At 41.3% G+C, this 25,936-nt stretch overlaps 1 protein-coding gene across 1 annotated transcript; it reads left to right on the top strand.

Moving 5' to 3' along the window:
• The first annotated feature begins 716 nt into the window (after positions 1-716).
• Positions 717-19,348, top strand: LOC144270323 (ligand of Numb protein X 2-like). Its single transcript, XM_077826715.1, has 9 exons — positions 717-1,117; positions 3,856-4,085; positions 5,927-6,123; positions 8,467-8,835; positions 10,901-11,077; positions 13,269-13,443; positions 13,662-13,884; positions 17,713-17,871; positions 19,213-19,348. Exons 1-9 carry the CDS (start codon positions 717-719, stop codon positions 19,346-19,348), a joined length of 2,067 nt encoding a protein of 688 aa, XP_077682841.1.
• The last annotated feature ends 6,588 nt before the right edge of the window (positions 19,349-25,936 follow it).

Below are 25,936 nucleotides of genomic sequence, written 5' to 3'. Positions count from 1 at the left end.
TGAACACACACACAATGTGTGCCTGTGTGAGTAGTGAACAATACACTCATGGTTAAAACTAACAGAGTTTTCTTTTTGCGAAGGAGAGGACTGGGAGGAAGGAAATGCCTCCTAGATTTAAAATTTCTATTCAACCCTCTCTTCCTTCCGCCTCACCCCCCCAAAAAAAATCCATTAACCTCCATCTCTTTAAGACAAATACCAACCAGAAAGGTAGACAAGGAAACTGTCACTTAATCACTTTTCTTGCAATTATTATTGTAATTATAAGGAATAAGAATTTCAGTTAGTTTTACTTTGTGTATTTGACAGAACTATGTCTAGTCAGTGTCACTATTTCCCATGCATAATCTTTTGGGATCCAGATTGCCAAAATGCTTAAACAGATGCACAAATGCTTTGTTGAATCAGGGCCTTACTTTCCCCTGCTGCCTGGGTGGGTCTCTCTCATAGTTGTAGTGGAAAGGAAAAATTAAGGGAGGGGATGGGGAGATAGAAAAATGCAAAATCACAAAAATTAGCTGGGGGACTTGGAACAGGTGTGCTTCTTGAAACTGCGTTTAACTTATTTTTAACTGACTAGATTTCAAGTTGACAGTGGCCTCTTAACTAGCATTTTAGACAGTTGAGTGATTAATTCTCTCTCTCCCCTTTTCATTAGAGAAGTCCTGTGAGACCACTAACTCCTGCTCTTCAAACTGACAAGCTCTCTTCTGATGTTGGATATCATGGCTGACCCTGCAGTGGAAGAGCAGGTCTCTAAAATCAGTGAACTTTGCCATAAATGTGGCCAATTCCACCTGTTACAGGACAATCATCTTTATAACTTCCAAGATGAAGTGGATGATGAGCTGGTTTGCCATATCTGCCTTCAGCCTTTGCTCCAGCCCATGGATACACCCTGTGGACACACATACTGTTTCAAGTGCCTTGAGAACTTCATGCAGGAGTATAACTTTTGTCCCATGGATCGGAAAAAACTGAGTTTCCAATACTGCCGAAAGTCTAGCCTTCTAGTGAGAAACCTGCTGGATAAGTTGACTATCCTCTGTCCCTTCCAGAAAGAGTGTCAGCAGACTATGCAGAGGTGTGAACTAGAAGCCCATTTACAGAACAGGTGCGTATATGTTTACATATTAACTATTAGTAGTAACATAGCACTATCTGTGGTGCCTTAGTGAACAGAACAATGGTTTCCTTACCCAGAACAAACTAAGTTAAGATGAGAACATCAGGCAGAGATGACAAAGGGAGGGGCCAGTAAGATGAGAGGATGAAGACAATATGCTTATGTGTTTGGGTGGTTAGTGCATCTGTGTTGAGGATGCAGGTTAAACTACTTTTCTGGTCAGACATAGATAAGCAGAAGCAATACCCAACGGAATGTAACAAGCTCCTGAATTGTATCTGAATACAGTGCTCCTTTTCACAGAATAGTCCTTGTGCACCTGCTTCGTTGAAGTAATTATAAACATACATACCTCTCGCTGCAAACACAGTGCATGGGTCCTGAGTATTTACAGAAGAGAGACAAGGGGTACAATACCGCCAGCTTAATTGGTCCAATTAAGATGCGTAACACACAAGTCTTTGATCCAAATACTAGAAGTCACTTCACCCAGTGCATTATGCACTTGCTGAATCACATATTTGTAATGCCATTATCTGCCCTCATTCTTTTCACAAGCATAGATGCAACTGAAAATGTGTTCTGCAAAGAAAGGGAGACTGACTTTTCATTGCACTTCTCAGCACAGATGTTTTTGGCATTTCCACTGCCAACTAGCTGAGCTGGAGCAGACAAAGAACTGTGGTTTTAGAAAAGTGCACACAACAAAGGAGTCTTTCCAATGAGTTTGAAGAACCTTTGTTCCCAGTTAATGATTGCTCAGAATGGAGCCGGGAGCAAGCCATATTGTAAACAAAGGCAAAGTTTCAGTGGCAGCATGTTTTGTTAGTATGTAATAGGTAGTACACAGTAGATTTGATACCATTCAAATACATCATGCTTGTCTATGGCAATACCAAAGTCAACAACTGTGCAGATGGTAGTTGAGCTAAGGAAATCTTTGCAATTTTAGCCAGGTATTTGTGTTTCTATTGCATGTTCCTATGGTATGTAGAGGCTAAGGTGCTCTCTCCATACCTTTATCCATACTTTCAACATACAAGTTTAGAGTCCACAATTATTTTAAAACATTTCCCTTCTTCAAAAAACGAATGTATTCCATTCTCTTGTTTTACCAGTGCATTCCATCTTCTGTTTCTGTTTCTTACGCTATAAGCTCTTAAGGGCTGGGACTGTTTTACTTGAGCCTTACACACACAGTCAGCATGGAATAATCTGTTTCCCCCACTTCCCAAATCCCTGCAACTGTGAGTTAGAAGCGCCTATATCTTATCTTTGCTAGCTGAAATGTCATTCAGCTTCAGTGAATATCCAATCACATATGGGAAGGTTAACCTTTCAGACCATATCTGGTGGCTTGCAGTTTAGTTTATTGTGACTTAATCAGTACCGAAAACAAGTTCCAATAATCTAGTATGTTTTTTTTTTTTTTAAATATACAGTCTGTTAACATGATTCAAGCTAAATTCCAACTGGCATAAAACCACCACCTGGAAAGTATTTTGCATCAGGGTTTGTGATGATTTTTAGTGAGACTTAAGCCACATCTGTGCATTTAAAAAAGAATGAGCAGCAAATTTTAGAGACTAGTCTGTGGCATTTTCCCCTCCACTTTGTAAAATTAACACCTCTGAAGCCAGACTGTAGAGATCTCAATAGTGTAGTAGGAAGATGCCAATATTAATAATTGAAATGGCTCTGAGGGCCATTCCTGGGCCTCCGGTTTGTCAACAAGCAGACGTATTTTGGACACTAGGTTTGATTGCCCTGTGCCTTTGAGAGGTATCTTTTGGCTACCTTACAATTGGGAGCAGAGTGACCAGGAAGAAATAAAAGAGTAGGTGAAATTGCAGAGGGACCGTAGTAGCCAGAATGTAAATACTCCAAATGGAATTTGATTTGGACACAGTGGTAACCACCCATAACCTAGTATCCTGTATCATTGTTCTGGAGCACTGGTTCAGTACTGACTCAGGGAATAGTATCTGCCGCTGAGCCTCCAACAGCACTTCTGCATCACCAACCTAACTTGCCATTGATCCTCTTACCAAGGGTGGTAATAGCCTGAGTTTGGTTTCCTTCCCCTGCTTCTTCTGTAACATTGATTTTTATGTTGCTGCGTACGGGGTATCGGGGTTCTTTTTAAAATGCTGTGTGTGGTGCTTATGAGAGGAACTGGATGGATGGTGAGAGACTTCTATTTATTATAACATGGGTACAGCAACTGCCCCACTCAGTCTTGTATGTTGCTGGTTTGGTAGAAACCATGGCATATTCAAGGCTATAAAGCTTCTGAGATTCAAATGTGTGGTTCACACTCTTACCTTGGCTCTGAAAGAGCCAAGGTAATAAGTATTTGCTTATGCCTCACAAAATATATTCTCACCTTCATTGGGAGCAGCAGGGCTTGAATGCTAAATATTTTAACAGGGAGAACTCCTTCCTACTGTCCCTTTCTCAGATAATTAAACTAATCGGTCTCTTAAATAAAAATAAAAAAGTTGACAAAGGAGTTTCTCTCCCCCTTCTTCCAGCCTCAGTTTGAGGCTGAGATGTGAATGAATCTCTGCTAGCACCAGCTGCTGGAAAGAAAATGTGTGACTGACCAGACTTAATCATGCTTTCTGAAGCACCGTGGTTACCCAGCACGTGTATGTGCTGAGTTTACTATGTAAGATGAGATTGTTGCTGCTTGTGTGGATGACTGACTTTCAAACCCTTGCTAGGTGTCCTGGCTTCAAGAAATACAAGTCTGACATAGAAAGGAGAAAAAATCCACATTCCAAGGGCAAGGAAGATCCCATAACCAGGGAGGAAACTAATGCTGCCAGAGAGGCGGAGCTAACAGATGGAGCATCCTCGCTGGTGGCAGAAAGCTCTATAGCGGCTGTGGTATCTCTGGGGACTGTGGAGCCTGGACTCGTTAATCCAGCCTTTGAGGAGGGTGAAGAAGGAGGTGATGTCTCTCTGCAGTTCCCAACAGTATCTCACGGACACCACTTTGAATAGCACAAAATGCAATTAAGTTTCAAATCTCCTTTAAAAAATAAAAATAAAAAATTAAGGATACTCTTTAAAAGAGCTTGTCACAGATTCTGCCCATATCTGTATGAACAAGTACTTGGAAACCTTCAATAGTTTCAAGCTTCTCCTTTTGCTTTTTACTCTTAGCCTTTCAGTTCCAAAAACAAAAAACCTCTGCCACTGACACTAAAAAAGTTCTTTAAGAGCTAAGCCTCCAGGATTTTCCTGGAGTCTCCAGAATTATGTCATGTGATGAAACCTCCAGGAATACATCCAAACAAAATTGGCAATCCTACTAAGAGTAGCAGCTCCCTTATCCCATCTCAGGATGGCTACATGCAGAGTACAGCAAGATTATTTCACAAACCCTAGGTTAACAAGAGCAATACATAAAGCACCAATTTTAAAAAAAAATATCAGAAGCTTTTCAGTAACAATGTTCTTTTGCAGCTGTGTGGAAACAAAGTATATGCACCACCCCTATGAGAACAGGGCACCAAACATATCATGAAGATGCCAAACAATCAGTACCAGGAATTTGTGCTAATCTCTCTTTTTATTTTGTATTTACTCTTTTGAGGCAACTATTTGTTCAGGTTTTTTATTTTAGTTCCTCCCTACTGATACTAAATAGAAGCATTTTTGGGGCCTGTGCCAGTGCTTGGATTTGAAATTGATCTTCAGTAAGAAAACACATCCCATCACACTACAAATGAAAATAGCTATAGCTCCACTCAAAGATACCACTTGATTAAATCTTTAGAATGTCAATCAGTAGCCTGAAACTCTTGATAGCATGTTTCAAAATGATTTTCTTAATTCCTGGGCTTGCTTAGATGGGCTGGGTGGTCGGTGGGAAAGTCTATCTCCTAATGAACCTGTCTAATAGTTACCGTGTAGATTACCTTGGTTCTGTGTTGGAGTTTCCCCAAGTACATATCAGTCTCTCTGTTAAAGCCACTGTGTGATAGAGAACTACAGCTGTACTTGGCTGGCATTGTGATTGCCTTCATTACAACACCTAATGTGCTTGGCTTGCACAAATGCTGCAGTGATGATAGAGTTAACATACTTTGCCAAAAGCGCAGGGAGAGCTAACAATTTTCATCTTTGGAATGGTTTGGAAGTATTTATTAATTCTCCTCATCCCTCTGAAATAGGTGAATGTTACTGCCATTTTACAAAGGGGGAAGGGAAATTGAAACAGAGCGGTTAAATGACTTGCCCAAGGTCATACATCAAAGCAATGTCAGACCTCTGATTAGAACACAAGAGTTCTAGGCTTTCAGCTCTTTGATCAGAGCACTAAACTAAGTCCTTTTCTGTAATGGCCTGAGCATCAGACTGGCAACCAAAAAGTCCCAAGTTGCAAGTAGTTTGACTTTAAATAACCTGGCAGTGGATATAGAAGAAGAAAAATCTTGAAATGGCAAATTAAGCATCTATTTATAAAAGGCCTCAAAAATGCTTTGTTTGCATTCTTGCTACACCATCTGACAATCAGCTTTGCACTGAGTGAGCCTGAGTTGGGAACATATGGGGAAAAAGTCTAAGAAATTTAACTTTTCTGCTTTTAGTTTGTGATCTTTTCTCTCCCCCTCCCCTCAATACCCTCCCCCACCCCACAAAATACTGTCTTTGAGCGCACAAATGCCAAACAATACAAGCCCTACCAGTAATATATACCTCATCTGTGTGTGAAACTAGAATAGAGAAAGGACTAGGGGATATTTTCTGTATTCATGTGTTGTTTTCTCTGATTCTCACAATCAGACCTGCCTCAGAAAGCTAGTCTTGTGGCTGAAACAAGTACAATTGAAATTCACCGAGATGATCCAGAAGAAGAGCTAGGAATGCGGATAGTTGGGGGCAAAGACACCCCTTTAGGGAACATTGTTGTTCAGGAAGTCCTTCGGGATTCTGTTGTTGCTTCAGATGGAAAAATAGCACCTGGAGACCATATCCTTGAGGTACGTTTGTTCCGTTAGTAGTAAAGTTAAGTTACCACCCTCCTTTGTCTAAGAGAAGGCTTTTTATGATAGTGGATAGCAAAAACTGTAAGTCATTCTGGGCAAACCTCAAGAGATTTGGATAAGCATCCCAAAGTTTGGACACTTGTCCAAATATCTTGGTTCCATGAAACTGGGCTGAGAGTCTTAAAAGAACAGGCTCTCATGTAATTTCTGACCCTTCCTGCTTTATCAGGCCAGAAATGCCTTGACAACAGCCTCTTTTATAGTGTTTGGTTAGTTCTGAGCCCAGCTGGAGAGAGGTAACAGAGCCACATGGAAATAAGAAGTAAAATGTTAAAAAGGTATCAGAACACTTTTAAACCAAGGAAGGTTGGAATTGGTTCTTATTTTTAACTGATCCAGAACTTGAAGGATACAAGTGCAGGAGAGGAAGTAGAATTGTTTAGAGTGGTGGAATGCGGTGTAACTAAGAGGATTTTTTTTTTTAAATTTCATCTCAATTTGTCAAACACCTCTTCTGTAACAATAGGCAGTAAAACATTTTCAGACAGATCTCCTTAGATTATTTTTTTCTTGAACTTTTCAGTTTTTAGTAGTCTATTTTATTTATGAATCTGACCGCTTTTTATGAGATTTGTATGGAGTATAGTTGTAGCCATGGTCCAATAAAAGATATTACCTCACCCTCACTTCATCTCTCTAATAGCAGTATTGCACAGGGAGAGGCTCTTTTTCAAACCGGCAGGTCCTAAATCATTTAAAGCCTTCCATGTCAAAACTAGCATTTTAAATTCACCCTGAAATCCAACTGGCAGCTAGTGCAGAGCAGAGAACACTAGTGCCATATGCTCATAGCAATATACCCCGCCAAGCAACTGAGCTGCCACATTCTGTACTGCTAGCTTTCAGAGTAACAGCCGTGTTAGTCTGTATTCGCAAAAAGAAAAGGAGTACTTGTGGCACCTTAGAGACTAACCAATTTATTTGAGCATGAGCTTTCGTGAGCTACAGCTCACTTCCACGGTATGCATCCGATGAAGTGAGCTGTAGCTCACGAAAGCTCATGCTCAAATAAATTGGTTAGTCTCTAAGGTGCTACAAGTACTCCTTTTCTTTTTACGGCTAGCTTTGTTTCCCAATTTGAATTAATGCTTCATGGAAAGTGCATTGTTGGTAGTCTAATCTCGAGGTGACAAAGGCACATACTTTCTTTACGATCTGGACCTCACTACCATTGTATTACATCCTCCTGGCCAGACAGAAATCCAAAAACTGGAAATCCAACCATTTCCTTCGATTACACACTCTAATAAGGATTGGCAGACCCATGCATCAGAGTGGCAGATACAGTCTTGGTCATATCTTCAGGTTGCTTCTCCAAGCCAATCAGTATCACATCCACGGTATCTGATTGAGCCTCATTCACCTCCCAGTCTCAGCCAGGGAGTAAGATATTCAGCAACACTGGCTGGGTGTCATTAGAATACTGAAGATGCTGTCGCCCATGTCTCCTTGCTAACCTTCCCAATAGCCCCATACGCACACTAAAATGAGACAGGATAGAACCCTACATGACTGCTTCCGGGGGAAGGAAGAACCGTTACCAACATTACCTTGAAAAAATAAAGATTTAGACTGAAGATCCTAGGGCTTGTCTACACTTACCAGGGGATCAACGCGTGGCAATCGATCCACCAGGGGTCAACAGTGGCGTATTAACGCCTAGACCAACAAAATTGCAGGGGCAGCAAATTTATAATAGCAGCCAGAGGCTGCTTCCCCTGGTGCCAGTTCGCGGCCCCCGGCCCTGCCCCAACTCCAGCCCTTCCCCGCCCCCTTTTCCCACCCCCTCCCTGCCACTATTGGTCCCCTTCCCCAAATCCCCACTCCAGCCCTGCCTCCTCTCCTGAGCGCGCCGCATTCCCCCCTCTTCCCACCTCCTTCGCGAACCTGTTTCGCGCACAACCCAGCGGCGCGCTCAGGGGAGGAGGCGGAGTGGAGGTGAGCGGGGGCGGGGAGCTGCTGGGAGGGGGAGGTGGCAATTATTTCAGGGCCTAGGGGCGGCAAAATCATTAATCCGCCACTGGGGGTCGATTTAGTGGGTCTAGTGAAGACCCGCTAAATTGACCGCCGATCTCTCTCCTATCGACTCCATTACTCCACCAGAATGAGAAGCATAAGGTAAGTCGATGGGAGAGTTTCAAGGAATGGTCTCAGGGATGGCTCCTCGTGCATGGCAGATCCAAGTGTGCTTTTTGCTACCTTTGTGATGTTAGGTACAGTGGAAGACCCATAGGCTCTTCAGGATCTGAATGGTGCATTTTTCCCTCCTCTTTCTAGGTGAATGGTGTCAACATCAGCAGCATGACTCATTGCCAAGCTATCTCCTTGCTGCGCCACCCAAGTCCTGTTCTTCACCTTATGGTCCTGCAGGAAAAGGGATTTTCCAACAGGACTCTCAAACAGGATTCTAGCCCTGCTGTTAACCGGGAAGTGATTCACGTTACGCTGATGAAGAGAGACCCATCTGAACCGCTGGGAATCAAACTGATTAGGAAGACCGACGAGGCAGGGATTTTTATTCTGGATCTGCTTGACGGAGGCTTGGCAGCCAAAAATGGAAAGCTGAGTCAGAATGACAAAGTCCTCTCTATAAATGGCCAGGACCTGAGGCAGGGAACACCTGAGGCTGCTGCACAGATAATACAGGTAATTTATTGAATGGTGCAGCTGTCTGTCTGTCTGATAACTTGGTGACTGTCTGCACCACTCACACTGCTCCGTTTCTGACCCAAGGGCTAATAAAACATGCCTGAGCAATTAGGATACCCTTAAGTAACCATTTTTGGGAGAGTGACTTCCCTACAGAAGTGAGGATTACTGTTTCCTAGCGATCATGAATACACAGGTGGGAATCTGCCATGAATCATCTGACAATACCACAGCGAGTCAGATGTCTATGGTGGTTTAGTGATCTTCTTTAGGTGTAGCCTTTTTACAAGAGAAATCTCTACACACAAGGCATACATCTGTGACAGAGACCAGGACAGAGTATGTGAAACAAAGCATGTGAGGCGTCTCTAGAGCTAAACTAGGGGGGTCTGAATAGAGAGCGCATGGCCTGGTGGTACAGAACAAAAGCATTTTTAATTTAGGTCAGGATGCTGGTGGTAAAATTCCCAGTTAAACTGCATTTGGAAGAGGGTCCATGAGTCAATTTGAGGCCCCTTGCTGGGAGATGGTCATTCTCATCATGTTAGAAATCTGTCCCATTTTAATGGGCTGAATGTTTGGTGTAAAGTATTTGTGTAAGGATTACTCCAAATGCAGTGGCCTTTGTTTAGATCAGTTTCAAATGCTCTGTCTCATGGGGCGGTGCCCTTAAGCTTCTGAGAGCTGGGTTTCTTTTTTTGCCTGAAGATCGTGACAAACACAAGGGCGTTTCAACAGAATTTACAGTTTAAACCTTGGAAAGGATCCAAAGATAAGGGAGAGTTTGTTCTCTTCCTGACAGTTTGGAGAGTCAGTGGTGGGAGAAAAAGGGAAGAGTTTTGATACTTGTGGAGAGCCTGTGTTCTTACATAGAAATATTTGCACCTATGCAGTGATGTTTATTATTAAAAGTAAGTCACCAAATGTTCCTGATAAACAACTTTCTAGAACTGAGGACTGATTGCAAAGCCCAAAAACATGCTATTCAAGTTAGTAAATGTCAAAGCACTGGGCCACGAGGCTGGTATGTATAGAATAGAATCTAATATGTTGGCACTCCACCTCCCTAGGTGACCTGTTCCAGAGCTTAACTATCGTTAGGAATATATTTCTAACCATAATATCTAACTAAATCTTCCTTTCTGCAAACTAAGATGATTAATTCTTGTCCTACTCTTGGTAGACATGGAGAACAATTGATCACTGTCCTCTTTATAACAACCTTTTACATATTTGGAGACATATATTCTCCCCCACCCCAGTCTTCTCTTCTCTTTAGACCAGTGACTCTCAACCTTTCCAGACTACTGTACCCCTTTCAAGAGTCTGATTTGTCTTGTGTACCCCCAAGTTTCACCTCACTTAAAAACTTACAAAATCGGACATAAATGTCACAGCACACTACTGAAAAATTGCTTACTTCCTCATTTTTACTATATAATATAAAACAAATCAATAGGAATATAAATATTGTACTTACATTACAGTGTATAGTATACAGAGCAGTATAAACAAATCATTGTTGATGTAATTTTAGTTGGTACTGACTCGCTAGTGTTTTTTATGTAGCCTGTTGTAAAACAAGACAAATATCTAGATGAGTTGATCTACCCCCTGGAAGACCTCTGAGTATTCCCGGGTTACACATACCCCTGGTTGAGAACCACTGCTTTAGACCAAGTTTTGTAAACCTCTTATCACTTTGTTGCTCTCCTCTGGACTCTCTCTCCAATTTCTTCACCTCTTTCTTCGAGTGTGGTGTCCAAAATGGGACATAGCACTGGTGCGGTCTCAGCTGAAGTGCTGAGTAGAATAGAAGAATTACCTCCTGTATCTTACATGTGACACTCCTTATCAGCTCCTGTCGTACATTTGTTTGGTCTCTAGAGGTATGTGTGCATGCCTGTTACATTTTCCAGAATGTTACACAGTCTGAGACATGCAACGTTCAGAGAGAGCATCAGAAGTCACAAGGTTAAGTCTCCACATGAGCCATGGTGAAACTTTACCCTTTAATAATAATCCAGTAGTCTCAAGCTTCTCTCTTTGCTTTTCCTGGCAGGCCAGTGAGGCAAGAGTGAACTTTGTGGCCCTAAGGCAGTCTGGTGTGCAGCTGCCAGATGCTGTTGAGGATGGTGGCACACCAAGCAGCAGCAGCAGCAGCAGCGGAGGGAGTCCAGTGCACCATCGGAGGAGACCTGACCAGAATCATTACAGACGAAAATCAAACTACCAAAAGGCAAGTCTTGTTGTAATAGCAGTGCTATTTTCTGCTGGGCCAGTGGTTCTTTGTTTCTCAAATCTACTACTTTACCACTGAGTGCTATGAAAATATAAACCAAGAATACTGCAGGGTTATAAAGAGTAGGGTTTGGTCCCAGATAGCACCTTTTCTTTACCAGATTTTGCAAAGCAATAGGAGTAGAGAGCTGGCAGAACAGTGAACTGTACAGTCAGACCAAGCATCTGTTATCTACAGAGCAGTCCAGCATCATTTGTGCAGCCTTTGAGGTCAAAGCCTGTCTTAAGGGAAGAAGGAATGCTGGCCAAAACAGCAGAGTTAATCTCTGCTCCTTTAGAAAGGGCCACTGGGTATTTGACAGCTGCCAGTAAAACAACCATTGGGTTTAATTCCCTGTCTGTAGGACAGCACCCATCAAGCATAGCTTTCCCCTAGTATTAAATTGCAATGTTAACGCTGCATGTGACTCCATGTCACAGTATGGGACTAAATGGCATTGTGGCCTAGAGGTGAGAGCTGTACTAGTGAACCTAAAGAGAGATACTTTTGCAACTTCTCCAACTTAACTAGTTACTTTTACTCTCAGATTCCCTCCTCGAGAAAACTGTGAACTTGAACAGATTTGCTTTTATGTTGCTGCCTCTGGCAGGTTGTTCCATATTTAAATTAAAATTTGTGTGAAGAAATTCTGCCTGAAATTCTGCCTAGACTTGTGTTTAGTTTCCCAGGTTACTGCATCTGAGTTGGTGGCTATCGTATGCAGTTTCAGCCCAGTTATTTCCTTTATAAACTGCAATCCACTGTCTCCTTCTGTTTCCACAACACATGCGTGCGCGCACACACTCTCACACACACACAGACTCTCTCTCTCACTCTTTCTTCCTCCTAAGATCTATAGGACAAGATGTGCTAATATTTCACTAAGCTTAGGGGTGGGATTTTCAAAAGCACTCAACGTTGGCCTAATTCTGCTCCCATCAAAGTCAGTAAGAGTTTTGCAGCTGACTTCAAGGAGAGCAGAGCTAGGATAATGCTGAGCTGTTTTGAGAAATTGCACCCTTAGCTTCTCATTTAAAGTAGATGAGCTATTTGAGTCACTATAAACTGTCCTTTCATCCCATGCCATGATGCTGGACATCTTCAGAAATAAGTTTCCCCTCCTCTTCATACTCTTTATCTTGTGTTTGGAAAAAGATCTGCTGGTTGCCTTCTTACTTCCTTGGCCTTATGGCACAGTAGAACCTCGGGAATGGAGCACCTTGGGAATGGAGATTGTAACTCTGAACAAAACATTATGGTGGTTGTTTCAAAAGTTTACAACTGAACATTGACTTAATATAGCTTTTGAAACTTCACAATGCAGAAGAAAAATGCTGCTTTTAACCATCTTAATTTAAATGAAACAAGCACAGAAACAGTTTCCTGACCTTGTCAAATCTTTTTTTGTACTTTATTTTTTTTAGTAGTTTACACTTAACACAGTTCTCTACTATATTTGCTTTTTTTGTGTCTCTCTGCTGCTGCCTGATTGTGTACTCTGGTTCCAAATGAGGTGTGTGATTGACTGGCCAGTTCGTAACTCTGGTGTTCGTAACTCTGCGGTTCTGCTGTATACTGGGCTTGTTGAAACAGAAATGGGGATTGTGATCTTTCCAATGGAAACGGAGATATTTTAGTAACAAGCTCTGTTCTAAAAAATGCATGAGATTGGATAGCTCAGCCTTTGTAGATGGACTTGGAAATGCCTCTTTACTCTGTCACTGGTTCAAATCCATCCCAATTTAAACAAAAGTTCAAAAGATGAAAAAGTTGGTAGCACTTGATATGTTTGATGACCTATCTAAAATGAACTGGTAGTTTCTTTCCACTTCCTGGTGGGGAAACTCTCATCACAAAGAGCCTCTATGAAGACAAAGGATCGAATGGACATGTAGATAGGCAGATACCCTCACATTCCTAGCAGCAACCCCTGTGAGTCAGAGTTGAATCACCTTGGGAGTGCAGTGTGCTATAGCTTCTGCTGACTTTTCTATTTGTGTCTAAACAAACAACTTCACTCTCCAGAGCTGTTAATGTGGCATCTTTCACCAGCCTGAATTGATAGTTCTCTGCCTCCTACCCTAGTTATGGACCTTTCTAAATTCTGCTGCATTGATTAACTCATATAATCATTGCCATCTCTTTGTAGGATCTACCTCAAGGATACCTCAGCCAGGAAAAGACAGTTGCAATAAAAAAGGAGCCAAAGGAATCTTTGGGAATCACCATTGGAGGTGGAAGGGACAATAAAAACAAACTTCCTATTTATGTAACTAGCGTGCAACCCATTGGATGCCTCTTCAGGGATGGCAGGATCAAGAGAGGTAAGGAGACTTTCTAGATCCTGAGTTTCCCTTTTTATAATTTCAGTAATTAACTCCGTGAATGGGTTTTAGTGCTTTTATAAGTGAAAGCTGGTATTTAACACCAGTGAAGTTTGAAACACGAAGTCCTGGATGATGCCCTGAGGCAGAAGTTGTCTATATTGCAAAAGGTCAGTAAGTCTATGCGGCCATGATCATCCTACTTATTTAATCCACAGGAGATGTGCTTTTGAATATAAATGGCATCGATTTGACTCATCTAAACTACTATGAAGCTGTCTCAGCACTGAAATCCAATGCAGCTTCCCACACGGTAGTGCTGAAAGCCCTGGAAATTCTTGTACCAGAGAGGGTGCCAGAACCCACAGACCCATCCTCTGATATCAGGGAACACGGATTCAGTTGGTCACCCCTTTGGATCACATGGCTTGGATTACCTACGTAAGTTTGTTTGGTCAATTCTTTCTCTCCTCAGTATTAACCACTGAGTCAGGTATTCTACCTCATCTGGCATTTAAGCAAAGTGAATCACTGGCTGTCTCTGTACCAAGTCAAACTTGGTGACAAGCCCTTTTAACAAAAGCAAAAGAGACCATCAGTTGTCAGTGTGTTCTCAGTAAAACAAATAAATTAAGAAACTCCCACTGCTTTTCAGTATTTCTGAGCCCCTACTCTTTGCAATATGGTCGGTCCCTAGTATCTGACAGAGTTCGCTGAACACTTTCTCAAACTGAATAGATCACAGAAATTGAGAACAAAAGCAAGAGTGTATGTTTGGGGGTGGGGGTGAGGGAGAGGGTGTTCAGTTACACAGCCTGTGTTTGAATTATGACACATGCACTGCAAACAATCCTCGGTAAAATGTGGTGAACCCAAGCCACTTTGGCTATTCTACTTAACAGAAGTCAATGATCAGGCACTGCTACTGCCTTTTAGCAGCTAGTCTTACGGTTTTGTTTTGAGGCAAGCAGTCTTTTTTTAACGTTATCTCAGCTGTGTAATTTTTAATCCTAGGAAAGTAATGCCAAATTCTGAATTTCCTTGCTAAAATGCATTAGAATGTAGCTTACCATGTTGCTGGTGCCAAAGGTAGTGGGAATTCTGCTGCTGTGTTCCATGTGGCCGAGCATTTTAAGGTTTGAACTTTTCAGCTACTAATTTCTGGAGAGATGCAGCAGGTTTTTCTCTTTACTGGTCTCTGCTAAAGGTCAATTTGGAGTGAGCTCAACCCAGAGAGGAGGTGCAAGTTATGGCAGAGTTAAAGTTTGAGTGGCTGGACAGGGAGCTTACATCTCTTCTAAGGGTTCTGATTTTATTTACAGGTTTATTTTCTGGTGCAACCAAAGGAATGCAAAGCCTGTGGCTACCTTCCCTTCATGCAATTTATCAGTTTGTAAACTCCCAGAACAAAACAGAGAGGGCAGATCTTATTCCTCCAGAGCATTCTGTCTGGGCTTCTTGTCAATAGAGTCTTGGCTGTTTTTTCTTGAAAGGAACCCAGCTTTTTTTTCTTTTTTTTACAGTTCTGAGACTAACTAGTCTCAGCTGCACCTGATTAACTCATGTTCATGTAGGAAGCTGGGATTTAACCCCCAAATCTCTATGCCATTATCTAGTGCAATGGGGTTTCCTCATAGGGGTCACTCTTGGGCCAGGTGTATTGGGAGTGCAGGGCAACAGCTCTTTTTACATCTCATCACATGTGCCGGGGAAGCTGAAGAGTGTTCTATCAAAAGACTTCCTAGCTCCAGAGACTCTAATGCTTTCCAAAATTCCATTTCCATTAGGTCAGCCTCTTAATGCTCCAGTTGTCTGCTTTTGTTTTAAGTATAGGCGTTGGAGCTAGCTTCCACTAAGTACCTTGCCTCAAATATATTATGTTTGGTTTCACCTACCCTAACTCACTGTAACTGGCTGAGGACCTGAGCTGCGTTCATAATTAAATCAGCCAACTTTAAGATCATAAAAATGTGCTCTCGTTTTAAAAAGTAGCGTTGGCTGTATGCCTCCCCCATGGGACCCTATGCAGCAATTTTCAGTTTTTCCCACTGGGGTGGACAGCCATGATGCCAGAAGCACCCTCAGAGCACTGAAGCAGTGGCTGGAGAGTTATCTCCTTCTATTGCTCTGACCTGGATTCTGGCATCTCCAGACTTTAGAATATTAGCGCTACAGGCTGCTGACACGCTTTCCTGTGGGCAGGTTTTAGGATATGATCTGAGAGGCACACAGCAGAGCTATTTCATTTTGTGGTCTGCCAATGTTTACATCGTTTGTTCCAAACAATATAAATGGTAATAATTCCTTCCTTGCAGTTCCTCGCTAATTTCCCCAGTTGCCCAAAGTGGTGGCCAATAATGACTAGTTGGCTGTGTGTGCTATAATTTCACTAAACCACTGAGGAAAAACAAACCTCTCGCAGATTAGGGCTGAACTCCTCATTGCCCTCGTCAGCTAAACGTAGGTGTTCAGACTTTTTGGCATGCTGACTTTTATGCATGGCACAGTTAGGGGGGGTTTTGTTTTTAACCTCTGCTGAGAAATTTTTGAGCCACCACTGAGTATAGCTCTCTCAAAACATTCCCTGAGAGCTGTGTTTTGAAATCCAGTGTGAAAATCTGAAGTTTACTGCTAGCACATAGTCAGTCTTTTTTCAGGTAAATGCTTAATTCAGAAGATAGCTCCTGTGGTGCGTGTTCTCTTGCATTCTGTTTTGTTGAGGAAAGCCACATGTTAGTTGTTAGCCTGAGATAGCAGTTTGGTGCTGGAAGAGCAGTCTGGAGAGGTTATGTTTGAAGCCTTCCTGGTATATTCAATCCTTTTCAACACCTCTGTCCACAATGCTTAAAAGTTCTACTCTTTATTGTTGCACTTGCAGCTTTGTGTCAAACATAGTTTATCAGCCTGGCTCGTTTAGTGGTATGCTGCCTTTGTGTTCACACGCTGTCCTGACATTGCTGCACTGCATTGCCAGAAGGGCAGCCTTTCTGATGAGGGCTCCGTCCGTCTCTGATGAGCTGCCTGGCTGGAAGTTAGAGTAGGAAAAAACCCAGGTGTCCTGGCCAGTCTTCTCCTCACAATAATAACAGATTTTTTTCTGCTGTTCAAAGCTGTGTATGAGCTATTAAAAACACAGGAATTACCATACATGACCAGATGGATGGCCATCTGGTCTGTCGCCTAGCATTTTTAGGTCTGGGTAGCAAGTACCAGATGCTGCAGATGGGGATGTAAGACACCTTCATAGTACCATTGGGCTGGTTTTACCCTACAAGGCAGTTAGTGGATGGCTATGTTCTGAAGCAGGCGGCTTGATATCCCATGTTCATTGTTTTCCTCTCTAACATAACTGTGGGTAATTTTTATTGTCCATATAGAAGTCTAATCCTTCTTCATTCTTTGCCTCAGTTAACTTCTGGTAGTGAGTGCCACAGTTAATTACGTGCATTCTGATTATTGCTGAGTGCCAATTTATGGCTGCTCTGTTTGCTCACACAGCACTGGTGCACTCGAGCCACTCCTTCTGGATATCTAGTATAGGTCACTGGGCTCTCCCTTTCTGTTGAGCAGTGAATTCCAGGAGCAAATGCTGTTAGTGTTTGTGTCATCTTTTGAAGAAGTCTGGTGAGCAGGCTTGGCCTTTTGATATGATAATACATCAGACATTTTAGAAATTGAGAAGCAGGTATACCTCAAAAGGTTTGGATTATGTTCTTTATGAACAATCTCTCATAGGACTGTAATATCTTATATTGTGCAGTCCTTCTTATGATAAATCCTGCATGAAAAACCCTTCAGAAACAAACCTTGACTGATCTGATTGTTTGAATCATTTAGTAGAAGAAAGGTTGCCTTACCTAACAACATAATGTTTGCTTTCCGTCTGTGATATCTGGCTGATAACTGCAGCCACTGTACCAAGTCCCCACAGTACATGTAAAACCAGAAAATTGATTCCAGGTTAATTATAAGGGCTGCAGCAGCACTGCTTTCAATTACTTATTTTTTTTTTAAAATGATGCTGTAAGATAACTCATTAACATAAATGACCCGTCTTCCCTACCAGGCTTCCTACTCTCATCACAATACTTGTGGTGGGCTAAGGCTTTGTCCCCCAATGGATGCAGGTAGTCTAGCAAGGGTTATTGCAGGTATCTGTGGGCTCCTACATCACAAAGAAAAATGAAGATTTTTAGTCAAGCAATTCTAGCTGGAAAATAGGTACTTAAGTTGTGTGCGCCTTTTCTGTGACTGTGTCTGTCTTTCCAGCTATCTTCACTTCTGTCAAGATATTGTCCTTCGTAAAAGTAACTCAGAAAGCTGGGGATTCAGCATTGTTGGAGGCTTTGAAGAAGGCAAAGGAAACCAGCCATTTTTCATTAAAACCATAGTGCCTGCAACACCTGCCTTCTGTGACAGAAGACTAAAGTACGTATGGTGTTCCTTCCATTATTTGTATCCATTCCAGAAGTACTGAGCTTAGATGATCTGTATAATTTTATTGAGCTATTGTGCTTTAACAATGAGCCTGACTGAAACTTAGTGATTTATCCAAGTTCCTTTTCATCCCAGCTCTAAGCAATAACCACACAACCAGCTGCCTTTATTTCTACAATTATGATGGAAGAGTCATACAATCATTTGTAAGCCTGAGTGATTTAACACTTTTTTTTTTCCTATCCCTATGAAGGGTGTAATTATCAAGTGGGAGAGGGATCAGTTAGGATACTACAAGAAGTAATTTTATCCACTTAATCCTAGTTATAGCATAATCAAGGGGATATTTAAAATGAATATCAGGAGAAACTTCCTGACAGTGAGACTTATTCAGTTGTGAATAATCTCTCAAGGGGCGTGGTGGAAGCCCTGTTGCTTGGGATACTTAAAACTAATCTGGTTGACACATTAGGAAATGCACTGGCTCAGAGAAATGCACTGGCTCTTTAACTTCTATGGTTGTCTTCCCCTGTGAAACTCTCTTTTCAGTGTCTTCCCCTCCAGCTAGGAACATGTACAGCTGGCTCCTTCCAGAGCAGATGTCAGTGTTGCCCTTTCAGCCCATCTGCCAGGGATACTGTCAGAGCAGAGATCTGGCACTATTCCCAAGGGGATTGAGTTTCAGCGAATGGTGCAGGCATTAATCCAACTAAGGACTTTTCAATTATTTGGCAACTATGTTCTGATATCAAATTAGTCCAATCCTAGCATGTAAAGCGGACTCACGAACTACCAGCATGACAGAGTACCCTCCATGAGGCCTGTGAGCACTTCCCCATAGCTATTACTAAATAAGCAGCTGCAGCAAGGACCTTTGGACACAGATTATATCATCCACATCCATCTGCTTTTTACAGTTTTTCTCTGGATTGTCTTTCTTTGTGCTGACTGGCTCTTTTCTTGAATTCCCAACCACCCTTTCCCTCAGTCATTTCATTTCAGCCTCTCTCATATGCCTCCTCTCCTCTGTTCACTTGTCCCCTCTGCCTTCCTATATCTCTGTATGGCTAATCCCCTCCCAACCTCTCCACCCCAACAATTAAAAAGAAAGCAAATAATGGCACTAATGTGAGCTCTGCAGACCATCCCTTCCCCACACTCCCGCGTGATGTCGATTTGGATTGTAAACTCTTTGGCAAAGGATTGTCTCTTACTGGGTTTGTGTGATGCTTAGCCGAATGGGACCTTGATCAGTCAGGGTCCCTGGGTGTAATAGAGATAATGCAGGGTTTGAGTTTTGTCCTGACAGAAGTTTCCTCTTGCCTTTACTAGGTGCGGAGATGAAATAGTGGCAGTAAATGGAGTATCTGCTGTTGGAATGAGCAACTCTGAGCTAATTCCCATGCTGAAAGAACAGAAGAACAAAGTCACTCTTACATTGGTGTCTTGGCCCGGAAGTCTTGTGTAAACATCAAAGCCAAATCTACGTTCACTTGATTTATGAGCCTCTTTGGGACCAGATGCTCATTAGATTGATGGGATAGCCAAACATGTTGCGGGCCTATCAAGGAAACCCTGAACTCTTGGCATATGATGTATACTTTCCAGTAGGCTTTCATTTCCTATTTGAAGAAAACATTTCCAGAACTTGATGAAGGCAAATGTAGCTTGTTGATATATCTAAATTTTAGATCCAACATCGTAGCAGATTGGAGCGGCACTTTCTCTAGCTTCATCACTGAGTCTAATCAGTACAGGATTATTGTGGGGACAGTTACTTTTCCAGTGGTCCTATATGAATTGTGCATCTCTATTTTGAGCCAGTCTCCTTTTTTCCTTCAAATCCTATTTTAGCTGTGCCAAGCCAGTGATTATAACTCAGACCTACCTAATCTCCTAAAATAAGAGCAACGTTTCACAAACTGGTCAAGGGTCGCTGTTGGCTGGTGTACTTGGACATGTCATTTTGTATCTGTTTTTAAAAGCCGCTAATAAAACTCTAAGTATGTGGACCGATAAAATGGTTCATTACCAATGGTGTTTACATTTTTTGCCCATAGAAGTCTAGTATTTTTTCAACCCTTTTGTTGTCAGGTAGCTTAAGAATCCTGTTCGTGCTAATGCATTGTGTTGGCTTGTGCAGAAATCCTTACTGCTGGTGCCAGTTCAGTAAATTGTTGTATTTCTAACCCTTCCTCAACTCTGCTCTCCTTGCCTTGTGATTTTACTAAAAACCATCTTTTTATCATGTAGAAATGGGCCGTCTGAACATAACGGGCCCACTTATTCCCAAGAAAAGTCTGCCCCCAGGAAGTAAAGCTATTACTTTTATGTGTAGTTTCTTGATAGTCTGAAAGTGATGTTTTTTGCCTCTCCTATTCACCACTTTTCCCTCCCACCCAGCAGAGCTAAGAATTGGGTAGAATGACATGACCAAATTATATACCACCACCTCCAGCCACACTTCAACGGCTGTATGTGAAATGAACTACCTCCAAAAGGACAGTATCCATTTTGCTTTGTGATCTTTGTGGAGTAGATTTAGGCTTGGCCTAATTTCATTAATTTTTTTTTTATAATTTCAACAGATAAGATGTTTAAGCTTTTTAAAATCTTTCAGTTGCAGGACAGTAGGGGAAGGGCTTATAATTTAATGACAGTAGACAGATTTAAAAAGTTAAAGCTTTATAAACCATGTAAACACCAATTGTCAACAGCACATGTCAAAATATACAAAGAGAATATCCTTCTCAACCTTGCTGGGTTCCAGACCCCAGGCAACTCCTACACTGCTATTTTTAGCCTCCTGTGAGCCTAAGTCAGCTGCCCCAGGCTCTGCAACTCTCTGCCAAGATTTGTTTTTTTGTGTAGATGTACGCTAAAGTTCTCAAGTAGCATTTTTCTTACTTGGCTTATCTGTAAATTACAATTATTGCTGGAAATATTGTCAGTTTGTGTGTGTGTATGGTGACATAGAGTGTCGGATTCTTCCAAGCCTAACCCTTTTTGTAGAATTTTGAAGCCTGAGGTATATAGCTGCTATTCAACATTGATAACTTGGGCTTTTTGGAAAATTCAGAATATAGGAGTTATTCCTCAAATATTTTCATTTATTATATATATTACATTTAATTCTAATCCCTAGTAGCAATGGTTTAGAGCTTTCACTGTTAAAACAGAAAACCCTTTTAAATATGCTCTCTACAGCTTTCATTCTGACCAACATGGACTGTAAGAAATGAGTTTCCTTTCATTTCTATTATATCTTTTCCTGTAAAAATACTAGCTAGAGTAATTTCTTTTAAAAAACATAATGGAGTAGGAGTTCCCACTTTTTAAGCAGAGCCTGGCAGGACAGAGCTGGCTACCTGTAAATTAGCCATTACAGCAGATCAGCCTTCTGTTCCTTGCTAGATTAATAGTTTACACACCAAGTGACTTAACTTGCTTTTAGCTATTAGCTAAAGGTTGTATGTAAGGACTCTTATCAGAAGTCATTAAGAGCAAATACTTCAGGATCTAATTCCCATGAAAGCTTCCATGATGCATTGTGCAGCCCCTTTCTTCAGTTGATAAAACATTACTGTGGATTTAGACTGCAGTTTTTCTAGGCCAGCTGGACTTCTGGGCCTCTTACTCCTGACATGTTGAACAGCAGGAGTAAAAATTCAGTCAGCAAGGTGCCTGTGAAAAAACTAGTATGATTAACTCTGCCTCCATCTGAAATGAAGGAAATGCAGAACTTCAGGAGTGTTTAGATTTTTTTTTTTTTGGTCTTTTCCATACAAAGACACATAAGCAGAGCCTTGGACAATACAAAGCTCTGATGTCTGGTTAGATCTGAGTGATTATTAGGCTTGTCAATTACCAAAAAAAAAAAAGGGAATTCTGCCAACTGTTTAAAATTTTTAATCAATTTTAAATTCAGTTGTGCAAGATTATGGGTTTAATTTTTTATTGATGGGAAATTATGAAGGGGTAAGAATTATTAAACAGTAGATACTGATTTAAAAAAGTTAGCTTTGTAACCATTACAACACGAACTGTCAATCAGGTGTCAAGATATACAAAGTAAATATCCTTAAATCAGATTTATCAAGCAGCATTTTTCTTCTTTTGCCTCTAAATTTATTACCAATGGAAATATTTTTTTCATCAGGTTGTGTGGGTATGGTGAAGTGGATGCATACCAATAACTGATCATCTAATCATTCAAAGCCTAGTTACTATTAACTTAGAGCAGTGTTCACTGCTATTGTAACATTTGTCCCTTATTAACAGCCATGCTGTTGTGGTGGTGGGATAGGTTTTTAAATGAAGGGGATGCTGCAAAAGGCATTGCGATTTTACCATTATTTCATCTTATTTCAAGGTGCCTTCAGCATCACTAAGAAGTCTTAGTACATATTGTTTGCATTGCACACAAGAACTTGTAGAATCGTCTTAATAAATGTTGAATTGCTTTGATGCCTTTAAGTTATTCTAAAATGACTAGAAAAATATGGTGAGTGTTCTGACCTGAGGGTTTGAAAATAGGATGCCTGATCAGTAGTGGATATTTCTCCAACAGTCCTATTGTTCTAGATCAAGACAGGGACTGTCCTGGCCTCTGCCAGAGGAAGGAAATAAGCTTGTCATGTTGTATCTCCCAGGAAGAGAGCTGCTCTAGCTGAAGATGACCTGGGCCTGCATCTCCACTGGCCTGAACCTTTAGTAGTGATGTATAGTAGTGAATATGAGGAGTGTATAAAACGTTTCCAAATCAAATAGTACCTATTAACCAATGGTGTCCTTGGCTACAGCTATCCAAGTACTTACCACATTTACCACTACCCCTATTTTACAGGTAGGGAACTTGAACCACATGAAATGACTTGCCAAAGGTTCCACTGGCTGTGAAACAGAACTTGAGGCCTTGCTAAATCATCCCTGGCTCCCTGCATTAACCTCAAAAGCTTTTCTTCAAGTGAGGCAAGTGTATATGTTTCCTTTTGGTAAGCAGATAAGAGGGCTCTGGCAAAATGCCTCTTTCCAAATGTTAAACTCATCCTCTCTCTTACCTGGTCCTAGTGTTTAACACTAAGAGCTGTACATCCATTAGTGTATACACTGAGCCAGATTCTGACTCTACACCAGTTTCATACTGGAATAATTTTGGACTATGTTGTCAAGATTGAGTTATGAAAATTTTATGCAAAATGTTTTTCAACATCCTGACTACAACAATGGCAGATACAGACCCACTGTGTATAACAGGCAAACAGGGTGCACATACTTATGTGAAATGGTTACAAACTACTTTGGCCAGGAGCTGGGATTCTGCAAAGTTTCTCCTGTTAAAAAAAAAAAAAAAAAATCTATATATGCTTATCAGCTAACAAGCATTTTTTTCTTCTCCTGACACTAAATTCTTGCAGACAAGACCAAGAGCGTCTCCCTCACTGGGACAGTAGCTCCATCTAATGGGAAAGGGACGAGTTTGGCCCCATCTCCACAGAAACATACACTGATCTAGGGTGCAAGTGGAACTTAGAGCAGTAATTGTTGTTCATGAGATTCCACATCCTCTTCCCTTGAGGCTAATCAATGTGAGGGCTGGGCACGGAGAAGGAGAAAGCCTACCCAGGTATGAACATGCTCTGTATCAGCTTCCATCCCTCTTATACCCCCACTGCACCAGGCAGTGTCCTGTATGCAGTGGGGAGGGAGAGAGGAATTTGAAGGAGACACAGGGCAAAATTCTTGATTAAGTCAGGGGGGTTATTTAAAATAAGTGTGCACAGATCATATGGGTGTGGATGTGCAGTCAGCCCAGTTCAACAGCCATGCTACTTCTAGCAGGTGTATATGTTGTGACACAAGCAGGGGCTAGACTAACCCCTTCCACTCCCCCAGCTAAAAGTCTACCTGACCCATCTTGGTCCAAACTCAGGTGGCTAATCTATGCCACAACAGCCCTGCTGCTCTTTTATGCACTAGGTTGAGCAGAGCTAGCACATGCTGGGAGGCCCTCGCAGCTGCAGTCTGGACATACCTAAGTCTCTAGCCACTCTAGCACTGGCCTATTTCTTTCTGGGATGGTTGAGCTACACAGTTGTTGGTGGCCATAGGAACAGTACCTCTACCACTCCATTCAGCGTTGTAAAGCATTTACTTGAGAGAGAGGTTAGCAGCTGAATGACATCCATTGGTTTGCTCTGCCCTGTCACTTTAGCTGAAAGTGGGACTGACTTAAGGGTTGGGTGACCAGATAAAGTGGAAAAATCTGCATGGGGGTAACAAACACCTCTCTGAGAAAAAGCCCCAAATATCAGGACAAAAGATCACCCTACCTAAGGATGATGATCACCACCTTTGCACTATGATACAGGCACTGTGAAGACTGGTTGCTAATCCAAAGTTTAAGTCCTGCCAAGTGACCACCTCAGTGCATTTTATTAGGGCTGTCAATTAATCCCAGTTAACTCACACAATTAACTCTAATCTGTTTTAATCACACTGCTAAACCATAGACTACCACTTGAAACTTAAATATTGTGGCTGTTTTTCTAGATTGGTTTCAGTTACAACACATATGACTGTATATTTTTATAAAAATAGTTTTCAGTTCACCTCTTACAAGTACTATAGTGCAACCTCTTTGTTGTGAAAGTGCAACTTACAAATAGATTTTGTTACATAACTGCACTCAAAACCAAAACAATGTAGAACTTCAGAGGCTACAAGTCCACTCAGTCCTATTTTTTGTTCAGCCAATTGCAAGACAAATTTGCTTACATTTACAGGAGATAATGCTGTGCTCTTCTTATTTACAATGTTACCAGACAGTGTGAACAGGCATTTATGTGGCAGTTTTGTAGCTGGTATTGCAAGATACTTACGCGCTAGATAGGCTAAACATTCATAAACCCCTTCATGCTTTGGCCACCATTCCAGAGGACATGCTGATGATGCTCATTTAAAAAAAGTTCATTAAATTTGTGACTGAACTTTCTTTTTTGAGGGGGAGGGAGAATTGTATGGCCCCTGCTCTGTTTTACCCACATTATGCCATATATTTCATGTTATAGCAGTTTTGGATGACCAGCACAGGTTGTTTGTTTTAACACTTTCACTGCAGATTTGACAAAACACAAATTACTGATGTGAGATTTCTAAAGATAGCTACAGCACTCAACCCAAGGTTTAAGAATCTGAAGTGCCTTCCAAAATCAGAGGGAGCGGATGAGATGTGCAGCATGTTTTCAGAAGTCTTAAAATAACACTCCGCTGCAGAAACTACAGAACCCAAACCACCAAAAAAATCAACCTTCTGCTGGTGACATTGGATAACATTTGACTTGGAAAATGAAAATGAACATGCATCCATCCAAACTGCTTTGGATTGTTATCTAGCAGAAACCATCATGGACTCATGTCCCCCTGGAAGAGTGGTTGAAGCACAAAGTGACACATGAATCTCTAGCACATCTGACATGTAAATATCTTGCAAAGTCGGCTACAATAGTGCCATGAGAACACCTGTTCTTGTTTAGAGTGTTACCTGAAAGTGAAAAGCAGGCAGCATTATCTCCTGCAAATGTCACCAAACGTGTTTGTCTGAGTGACTGGCTGAACAAGAAGTAGGACTGAGTGGACTAGCAGGCTCTAACATTTTACATGGTTTTATTTTTGAATGCAGGTTTTTTTGTACATAATTCTACATCTGTAAATTCAACTTTCATGATAGAGATTGCACTACAGTATTTGTATTAGTTGAATTTAAAAATATTGCTTTTTTACAGTGCAAATACTTGTAATCAAAAATAAGTGAGCACTATACACTTTGTATTCTGTTGTAATTGAAATCCGTATATTTGAAAATGTAGAAAACATCCAAAAATATTTAAATAAATGGTATTCTATTAACAGTGAGATTAATTTTTTTTTAATCACTTGACAGCCCTCCATTTTTATATATTGGGCAGATGCTGAATACCTTTTACCCCCTCTCTGCTATAAACAAGTGTTCTTGGTATGGCTTTTTCCCCCCCATCTCTTAGTAAGAACACTTTTC

The sequence above is a fragment of the Eretmochelys imbricata genome, chromosome 9, assembly GCF_965152235.1.
Source record: "Eretmochelys imbricata isolate rEreImb1 chromosome 9, rEreImb1.hap1, whole genome shotgun sequence".
Taxonomy (NCBI): Eukaryota; Metazoa; Chordata; order Testudines; family Cheloniidae; genus Eretmochelys; species Eretmochelys imbricata.
This window is presented reverse-complemented; position numbering and strand designations above follow the sequence as displayed.

Excerpts from the sequence above, each read along its gene's own strand:
- LOC144270323 (XM_077826715.1), top strand. The coding sequence starts at position 717 with ATGTTGGATATCATGGCTGACCCTGCAGTGGAAGAGCAGGTCTCTAAA. Across the intron at positions 8,836-10,900 it reads CTGCTGCACAGATAATACAG|GCCAGTGAGGCAAGAGTGAA; the intron begins GTAATTTATTGA and ends TTTTCCTGGCAG. Across the intron at positions 11,078-13,268 it reads GAAAATCAAACTACCAAAAG|GATCTACCTCAAGGATACCT; the intron begins GCAAGTCTTGTT and ends ATCTCTTTGTAG.